Source organism: Pagrus major, chromosome 7 (genome assembly GCF_040436345.1).
Source record: "Pagrus major chromosome 7, Pma_NU_1.0".
Lineage (NCBI taxonomy): Eukaryota > Metazoa > Chordata > Actinopteri > Spariformes > Sparidae > Pagrus > Pagrus major.
In genome coordinates this window covers 295,473-305,472 of record NC_133221.1, presented here as the reverse complement: position 1 = coordinate 305,472, position 10,000 = coordinate 295,473, and the positions used below count along the sequence as shown (strand labels likewise).

The 10,000-nt window shown below is 47.8% G+C and overlaps 2 protein-coding genes across 2 annotated transcripts in view; both read left to right on the top strand.

Moving 5' to 3' along the window:
* LOC140999263 (uncharacterized) overlaps positions 1-5,506 on the top strand; it is a 20,671-nt gene extending 15,165 nt beyond the window's left edge. The window contains exons 3-11 of the mRNA XM_073469585.1: positions 60-174; positions 354-481; positions 608-721; positions 1,491-1,635; positions 1,789-1,845; positions 2,415-2,514; positions 2,612-3,396; positions 3,843-4,098; positions 4,227-5,506. Coding sequence (XP_073325686.1) covers positions 60-174; positions 354-481; positions 608-721; positions 1,491-1,635; positions 1,789-1,845; positions 2,415-2,514; positions 2,612-3,396; positions 3,843-4,098; positions 4,227-4,332 — 1,806 coding nt within the window. The 3' untranslated portion in view covers positions 4,333-5,506. The remainder of the gene's footprint in view (positions 1-59; positions 175-353; positions 482-607; positions 722-1,490; positions 1,636-1,788; positions 1,846-2,414; positions 2,515-2,611; positions 3,397-3,842; positions 4,099-4,226) is intronic.
* A 3,355-nt stretch (positions 5,507-8,861) lies between these two features.
* The window catches only part of LOC140999488 (ATP-binding cassette sub-family D member 1-like), a 26,085-nt gene continuing 24,946 nt past the window's right edge, over positions 8,862-10,000 (top strand). Inside the window, exon 1 of the mRNA XM_073469907.1 lies at positions 8,862-8,929. The gene's annotated coding sequence lies outside the window, so the exon portion shown is untranslated. The remainder of the gene's footprint in view (positions 8,930-10,000) is intronic.

Genomic DNA, 10,000 nt, shown 5'->3' with positions numbered 1-10,000 from the left:
TGACGTCATCATGTGGGCGGTGACAATAAAGTTCAAACTGAATTGAATGTGTGGTGCAGGTGAGTGAGTGTGTGTGGGGCGGCGAACAGGAGTCGAGCAGCGAGGAGGGAGGAGGCGGAGTCACATGGGAGGCACAAGCCATGGAGGTCAAAGATCAACTCATCTCAGCACCTGGTGAGGACAAACAACAACAACAAACAACAACAACAAATAACAACAAACAACAACAACAAACAACAACAGACAATGACAATCAACAACATGGAGACATGTTCAACATGATGTGTTACTGTGTGTGTGTGTGTGTGTGTGTGTGTGTGCATGCGTGCGTGCGTGCTTGTGTGCGCGCGCAGACCCTCTCACCTGTCCAGACAGGAAGCGGAGGGAGCGAATGGCAGAGCTGCAGGAGAGGAGGCGGAGCCTGCAGGCGCTGCTCAGCACACGACTGGCTGAGCTGAGATGCGTCTGTCTGCAGGAGGCGGTGAGTGATGACATCATTAGACTCCTCCCTCTAACAGCTGATTGTTCTCCTGACTCACTTTGATTGGCTGCAGGAGGTTAATATGATGTAATCAAAGGAGGGTTTTCCTGTGTTTTCATTGGTCAGGAGCTGACGGGGGCAGTGCCCAGTGACTACCCCCTGGAGGCGGGAGAGAAACCGCCCTGCATCCGACGGAGAGGCGGGACGTCTCGCCAAGGAAACAGGAAGTGTCGAGCAGAGGTGAGGAGGATCACCTGGATTTATTGTGAAAGGGCCAGAAACAGGAAGTGCTGATGGTCTGAGAGTTTTACAATTTAACAAATAATTAATAAATAAAGACGTTCCCTTAAAGTCTTAACAACCGTTACGGGGGAAGAGGAGCCACTGAGCGAGCAGCTGTCAGGATTGGTCAGACAGTCTCTACTCTGTCCTGATTGGTTGTTGCCCTTTCAAAATTAAACGGCACAAACGGTCATTATCTCATCTGAGTGAGGAGAGAAGTCGGGAGGTGACTCACATCGGATTTACTGACAAATAGTTAGACGGACATTTTGTTTCCTTGTAGCTAGCAAGCTACTAGCGCTACCCTTAGCCTAGCAAGAATGATTCGCTCCGGTATGGCTCGGCCCAACTCCGGGAGACGTCCATGGCGTTGGTTGGTTCTTGCCATAACTGATGGGCTGATGATCGGTTTGCAAATATCTGCCAATATCGTCGATCACAGATGAATCAATATTAATGTTTATGTCTCTGACGTGTTGATTTTTAAGGACAAGTGATTTAAAATGGTGCAGTTACATCGTATGTTCCTTAATAATTAATAAATAAATGTTTGGAGTAACGTTTCCTGACTCTGTCACACGTATCTGACGTCTCGCCATCGACCACATCGGTCTTAAATTTACATGAAAGCTGCAGATACTCTGATGACATCTGATCAGAACGAGTCAAACTGACCTGAGATCAGTTTGATGATGATGATGATGAAGATGATTCTCTTCCTCTGCAGGATGACGTCGACTGTCAGCGTTCAAAACCAAAGAAAACTTTATTCAGTGGAGCTCTGAGGAAACACAGCGACTCTGAACACAACACACATACTCAGACACACACACACCACGGCAAGAGGACTGTGCACAGAGGCTGCCACACAGGTAACACACACACACACACACACACACACACACACACACACAGCTGGCAGCAGAAGTCATTGTTTGAGGAAGACGAGGAAACTTCCTTCTTCCTGCTTTTATTCTGAAGCTACATCTGTGTGTGTGTGTGTGTGTGTGTGTGTATTTTTCCAGACGACACGGTGAGATCAGAAAGCAGCTCCACATCAGACTCAACGGGACACGACAACGGTAACACACACACACACACACACACACACACACACACACACACACAGCTCCACCTGCTGGCCGACAGCTCTTATTTTGATAGTTTGATCACAATCATCATTCTACATCTGTTCTGTGATTATACACTAACCTGTCTGCCTGTCTGTCTGTCTGTCTGCCTGCCTGTCTGTCTGTCTGACTGTCTGTCTGCCTGTCTGCCTGTCTGTCTGTCTGTCTGTCTGTCTGTCTGCCTGCCTGCCTGTCTGTCTGTCTGTCTGTCTGCCTGTCTGTCTGTCTGACTGTCTGCCTGTCTGCCTGCCTGCCTGTCTGTCTGCCTGTCTGCCTGTCTGTCTGCCTGTCTGTCTGTCTGTCTGTCTGTCTGTCTGTCTGTCTGCCTGTCTGTCTGTCTGTCTGTCTGTCTGCCTGTCTGTCTGTCTGTCTGTCTGCCTGTCTGTCTGTCTGTCTGCCTGTCTGTCTGCCTGTCTGTCTGCCTGTCTGTCTGCCTGCCTGCCTGTCTGTCTGTCTGTCTGTCTGTCTGCCTGTCTGTCTGTCTGACTGTCTGTCTGCCTGCCTGTCTGTCTGTCTGTCAGATGACGGTGTGTCTCAGTGTCGCCCCCCGCTGGTCTCTGCTGGTTCTCCAGTTGAGGTTCTCTACCAGAACAAAACCAGGAAGAACTCATTGCACAACAGGTACACACACACACACACACACACACACACACACACACACACACACACACCTGTATAATAGTCAGTCCACCTGAACACTTCTCGTCTCCTCTCTCAGGTGCGACCATCCAGATGCTCTTCAGGCCCACAGGCCCCTCCCCCTCCCTCCCTCTCACCCCCCTCCCATCCCCCTCCACCCCCCCCCTCCTCCCCCTCGCTCTCAGGACTCCTCCTCCTCCTCGGGCCCCTCTGATCCCAGCGCGGTGGAGGGCGGAGTCAGGGTGAATGGCGCTCGCCACAGTCACAGCTCAGATGCCCTCCTGGACCGCAACAACCCCCCGGAGGAGGAGGGGGGGCTGCAGCAGGGGGGATTGTGGGTAAACGGTCTGCTGGGGTCCCGAGGAACTAACACGGCCGGAGCGTTCAGGAGCTCTGAGACGCTGACGGACGGACGCACGAGGACGAATATCGCACTGAGCGAGGGGGGAGGGGTGGGGCGAGGGAGAGGAGGCGGGTATAGCGAGGTGCTGCTGGACTACGTCTGGGGGAAACAGCAGCAGCTGCAGCTGCAGCAGTCCCAGACCAACAACAGGCAGCCAATCACATCACAGCACCAGCTGCTCTACAACGGCTTCTCCTCCCAGCAGCTCCCGGGAGCCCCGCCCACATGCCGCAGTCACCCGAGTGACCAGCGGCGGATCAAAGTGACCCGCACCAAATCCTGCGGCCCCTTCCTCCCGGTGCAGCAGAGCCAGACCGATACCCACAATCCTCCTCTGTCCGCCATCCAGCCCGACCCCCACCCCCACCTGCTGCCCCCCCGCCCACCACACCTGCCCCCCACCCAGGATGCACAGCTGGAGGAGGCCACCAGGAGCCTCCACAAGGCCCTCGCCCTGGAAGGTACGGACCACACACTTCCTGTTACATCACAGCCACTTCCTGCTACATCACAGCCACTTCCTGTCCTTTAGTCACCTGAGTCAGTTCTTCTTCTCTTCCTCTGACCAACAGCTCAGGTCTGAACAGTATAAAGTCTGAAGATAAAGTCTGATGAAACTTTAATGATGCGGAGCCGAAACTGGGTCACAGCAGCAGGAACAGTGTGTGTGTGTGTGTGTGTGTGTGTGTGTGTGTGTGTGTGTGTGTGTCGATCACACCTGATCACCTGTACCTTTACTCAGACATGCTGTGAATCAGCAGCTTCTGTATCAAAACTTTCTCAGCAGGAAGCTGAGGTACCTGACTGTCGATGACATCACAGGTTATAACATCACACTGCAGGTGAGCAGTGCTGATGGGGCAAGAGGACAGGTGGAGGTGATCTGATCTCTCTCTGTGGTCCACAGGTCTGAGGGACTGGTACCTGAGGAACACGATAGGCTCCACCCACCAAAACCAAGCCAGCGGAAAGGTCAACACAGGGGTCAATACTAAGGTAAACAGTGGGGTCAAAGGTCAGGCCGGAGGGGGCGGAGCTCTGCAGGGCAGACGGAGGACGACCGGTGTCATCCAGACGGAGACGAGTCATCATCACGCTCCGCTGCATCACAAACAGACGCTGCCGCATTCAGCCACGTTCCACGGACACCCGCTGCACGGCAGGTAGAGTCAGCACACCTGCACAGGTACAGCAGGTACACCTGAGCTCCAGTCATGACTCACTCTCTCTCTCTCTCTCTCTCTCTCTCTCTCTCTCTCTCTCTCTCTCGCTCTCGCTCTCTCTCTCTCAGGTCTGTGGACAGCTCTCTCCACCACGACTCCTTCCCTCCTCACAAACAGGAAGTCCCTCTCAGAGACCTGACTCTGGACCAGCCGTCTCCTGGAACGCTCGTCTGACTCACTGACCAATCAGGACGCAGACGGACAGATACACGGACCAATCCCAGGCTGGCTTCCTGGGATCAGCGTGTCCTGATGCTTGTTCAGGAGGACTTGCTGAAACTCCGCCCACTGTGATGTCACACAGAGAATGGTGATGTCATCAGTAAGTGGGTCAACATGTGTCAGCTGACCTCCTGTGGACCAATGGGAGCGCTGCTCAGCTTTGATGGCCCGTTGATTCGATCAGGGATGAAACGACTTCCTCAATGTCTGAACATCATTAAAGAGACTCCTCCCCCTCGCCCCCAAAGGGTTCTGGGTAAAAACCACAACTGATGAGTCGGACATTTCAAACTTGAAAAAACTGAGCTGCAAGTGTTTTACTGTCGTTTCCATGACGACGGTTAGTCTTTAATCTGCTCAGACAATCAATCAGACTGAACGAGCTTTTATATGATCACAGTGATGAAGATGATGAAGATGATGAAGAAACTGTTGCACATAATCACCAGCTGATGTCACCAGCTCCGTCCAGCAGACCAGCAGTCTTTACAGATGAACTCTGATCAGATCAGGTGACCTGTTTGACCCCTCAGGTGAGTCCAGACTCAAACTGTCAGGTGAGACTCTTCAGGTATTCTTACAGTCTGGACTCAACGTCTCTGCACTAAAGTTCAACAGCTGCTGCAGCAGGAAACACGAAGAACAACGACAGATCACAGGACTCCCTCCTCACAGCCACACCAGGAAGAACCAGTAGGACCAGTGAAGACCCAGTGAGGTCTGTGGTATCAGCAGCACCAGGAGTCAGTTATACCAAACACACCAAAGTTATCAGTAATAATCATATTGATCATCAGTAATAATCATATTGATCATCAGTAATAATCATATTGATCATCAGTAATAATCATATTGATCATGTCTAACATGCTCAGGACGGTTGAGCAGTACCAGCAGCTGTTGGAGCAGTGTCAGGCTGCAGCATGTTGGTCCTGGTGGTCAAACGGTGTAACTACAGCATGACGTGACGCCTCCATCAGCTCGCTGTGCTGAAGACGCGTCAGTTAAACACAGAATACGAAACGACTGGTTTCCTGTTTGATCCATTCGGTCTGATAACATTCATAATCTGCTCACGATTAAAGTTAGCAGAGAGCTGAAAAGGGAGTTAGCTGCTGGGCAGGTGTAACCAATGACGTTGCATTAAACCTGGACTCAGGGTTGGAGGCGGAGCCTCGTTCATTCCTATGAGAGCTGCTCAGTGTCGTTTGACTTCCTGGTATAAAATTACTCAGATCTTCCGTGATGTGCGGCTCACAGAGTGCGAGCACTAGAGACTTCCACCGACCGAGCCAGCTAACTTCCTGTTTAGCACCTGGCTAACTTCCTGTTTAGCACCTGGCTAACTTCCTGTTTAGCGCCCGGCTAGCTTCCTGTTTAGCACCTGGCTAACTTCCTGTTTAGCGCCTGGTTAACTTCCTGTTTAGCACCTGGCTAACTTACTGCTTAGCGCCCGGCTAACTTCCTGTTTAGCACCTGGCTAACTTACTGCTTAGCGCCCGGCTGACTTCCTGTTTAGCACCTGGCTAACTTACTGCTTAGCGCCCGGCTAACTTCCTGTTTAGCACCTGGCTAACTTACTGCTTAGCGCCTGGCTGACGAACACTAAATGATATAATCTCTTCTAGACTTTCCAAATGTTATTGAACTGAATGGATCAGATTCTGACAGGCTGGGTGTAACTGTCTGGTTCTCACTCTGTGAGGAGGCTCACATGACACTGAGCAGCTTTAATGAGAATAAACGCATCGCTCACCTGTGACGTCTCGCTCACCCGTGATGTCTCGCTGTATACACCCTTTATTTATGATCAGGTTCTGAAGAGGCTCCTGATGCTGCAGACTGTTGATCCGGCTGAATTGATGACAGTTGTGTGACAAGTGAACTTGAGATTGATGGATTTGAGGAGAACAGTGGTTCCTGGTGAGGAGAACGTGAGAACGTGGGTGGAGAACGTTGGTGGAGAGAGAGCAATAAGAGGACGGAGGAGTCAAGAACTTCTTCAACTTTTCAGGATCATCTGCATCGACAATCAGACGATGATGTCACAGTGTTGATCGATTGGTTTATTGATCGACTGAATGGACTTTTATCAAATGTTCATGAACTCTTCTAAAAACAATCTCGACATCAGTGTTCCGACTTCTGATCGACAGTATTGATTCTTATTGATCAGTTTGTCTTTTTATTATCAGTTCAGAGAAACCAGCCTGACCTCGACTCCTCCCACAGGAAGCTGTGGTCACATGACACACCTGCAGTCTCTTCAAACACATGAAGGAGTCACAGATGATGACATCATCAAACACGGACACACTCTGGATGTCTTAAAGGACCCAGTGGACACCTGGACGATTGTGTTTCAATGGAGCAGCCTCAGGTGTGCTCACCTGTGACCTCCTTCAGAGGCTCAGACGTCTGTCGGAGGGTTCTGACGTTCATGGATCAAACCACCTGATTGGACACAGACTGGGATGACCGATGATGTCATTTAAGATCCTGTGATTGGCTGCAGCTGTTGTCATGTGACCGTAGCTTCAGAGGAGCAGAAAGAGTCCCAGCATGCACTGCTTCAACTTCTGGACCCAGAAACAAACAGCCTGTAAACAAACCGACTGTTTCACCTGAATACTGCAGCAGTACCACGTGGTACTCTCATGTACTCTGCAGTACCACACAGGTGTATGGAAGGTGGATGAGGCCATTATTCGTGTCCTGAACACTTCCTGTCAGGTGACACAGCTCAGTGTTTACATCAGACAGACGTCTGTAGATCATCGTGTTCGTTTGTTCGCATCAAACGAATAGTGATGAAATGATTTCAGTCAGGTTACAGAGAGTTTTATATATACTGAGTTACAGTTTTATATATACATAAATACATATATATGTATATATATACATATATATGTATTTATATACATATATATGTATATATACACATATAAAACTCTGAGAGTTAAAGTTATTGAGTGTTGTCGTCTCAAAGTTTAGAGGAAATTCAGCCTTTGTGTTTTGAATATAAATGACAAAAACAACAATAAACTAGTTCACGAAGTTTATATTTAGTTTTTGTGCACTTTTAAACTTTTGTATTGTAAAAAGTTTATTCTGTGGTTCAGACGAACTGACAGCAGGCTGGTTCTGACCTATGGCAGGTCCTGACCCGCCCCCTGCTAGCTCGTTTAGAAACAACAGCTTCAATATGAAACTTGATTAACTAAATGTTGAACTGCAGGAGACGAATAACGACCTCGTCAGCCTTCATCCGGTCCTGTGCAGCACAAATATCAAGAGCCGTCACAAAGATGAACCACTGAGGTCAGAGGTCAGAGGTCCAAACCCTCCAGCAGCCTCCAACCAAACTCAGTGTTTTTAAAAAGCTTGTTTGTTCACGTTCACTTTGTTTCAGCTTGTGTCAGATGTTTCATCCTGCTGAGGAACACTGAGTTATTTTGATGTGAAGATGCACTCTGTAGTTTTGAGGAAGAGAAAAATCTTCACTTTGATTTCTGTGATTGAATAAACTGAATAAACAACAAACAAAGTGTCCTCAAAAGAAGTCACAGTTAAAGAGTGTTGGACTGTGTTTGTGTCCGCAGGACGCTGTGAGGACCTTCTTCCCCTCGAGGAGCCTTCTTTATATGATTATATATCGGTTTGTTTCATTACTTTATTAATATTGTAAATATGAACCTTCTCAGATTGACATTTTGTCCTGAAACTACATAGTGCAAACATGAGAACAAACCGAGGACGTGACCTCAGCACTGGACTCGCGTCCCCCTTCAGGTCCAGGACCAGCTGTTGTCGAGTCTGTCAGTGTGACATCACAGCGGTCTCTGCTGTGATGCGTTCAGGTGCACTCTGTACAGTAGTGTTTCTTTATACTTTGAGCTGTACAGTCTGAACTTTGTGTAAAAATCATTTTCTATCTTTTTCTACACGTTTGTCATTTGTACTTTTTTCACTCTGAATCTTTCTGCTGTTCGATGTTGGACGATGAAAAAGCTTCATGTAAATAATGAATGACACTGTAAACATGCTGTTTTTAAATAAAGTTTTCTCTTCACTACTTCCCATGTACCTGCCTGTTATTAAAGTAATATTCACAGATTCATATCTGTGCAGGTGTGATGTGAATATATGAACCTGCACTCACACAGGTGTGTAAACTGTCATTAATGAAGCTTTAAAGAAGCGAGCAGGTGTGATGTGACGTCAGAGCTGTTTGTAGGTCCACTGAAGAGTTTTACATCTGAACAGCTGATGAACGTAAACAGAGTCTGAAGTGATGTCAGTCTGTTTGTGTTCAACGTGTCTGGTGTCTGCTGGTTTACTCTGGAGGAGGACATGTCTCTGTAGGAAGGAAGGGCCCGAGAATAAAACCAGCAGAAGAAGAAAAAGAACGTAGGATGTGTGTGTAGGAAAGGAAGGAAGGAGGGCTGTTGTTCATATTGGGACGCGGCCCATCCTGTCAGGTAAACATGCAGAACTTTCTCCTGCCGTCCGGCGACATTAAACACCTTTAACGTGTTAAATGATAAATGTAAGTGCATGTTGTGATAGAGGACGTGTTCACGGGTGTGTTGTTTGTGTTGTGGTCACATGTGACGTCAGATGAAGCAGATTAAAGCGGTAAACTTTGACCTCTTTTCATGTTCACATCACAGAAACAAAGTTCCTCTTCTGTTAGCGGCAGTTAGCTTCAGTTAGCTGCCGGGTTTTTTTTAGCCCGGGTTAAACTTTTAGTTCGGTTTGGTACCAGTCGAGCGGTGACGGTACCGGGACCTGTAGTCCTCAGATATTCAAACAGTCCGTGTGAGAGTGAACCCAGTGAACAGCAGCAGTTAGCTCAGCGCTGTGAGCCGCCGGCTAGTGAGAAGCTAACGCTAACCGTGGTGACGTCACATTCAACGGACTGAAGGTTGAACAGGTCTGTGACGTCACCTTCATCAGCGTGTTCAAAACCTGAGGTCACTGTGTTCTTCTTCTGCGGTAGGATTGTACTTTTACTCCGCCACATTTATCTGCTTTAGTTACTGTACAGCTGATAAAATCTGCAGTTTAGTTGTAAATGAAACAGCGACACCGTCAGTCCATGAGTCAGTTATTGATCAGCTATATTGATGATGATTTCTTCTGTCAGAACATTTGAGTGGATGAAACTTAATGTTCCTCTTCACTCAGCTGATACTGAGACTCAGATCAGACTCAGGTCAGAGTCGATGCCTCGTGTCAGCTGATCACCTGAAGGAGAGCAAACAGGCTCCATGAATATTTAAAAAGTTATTATAAATATAATATAAATACTTCGTCTTTTGAAACGTCCACTTATGTGTTTTTATTATGTTGGTTTTTTTGTGTTTATAAGTTAAATGTGTTATTATTAATATAATTATTATTATTAAAGGATAAACTGTCTGATCCGTCTGATCAATAAAGTTCATCACAAGTGTGTTTGTGTTGGTTTGTATTTAAACTCGTGACGTCTCTACAGGACGAGAAGTCAAGATCAATATGTAACGTGACACTTTTACTTCATCAATAGAGAAAGTGATTATAGATGAAATCTAAACTATATAATCACATTTAACAAACTGATTTAAAGGAGTCGATC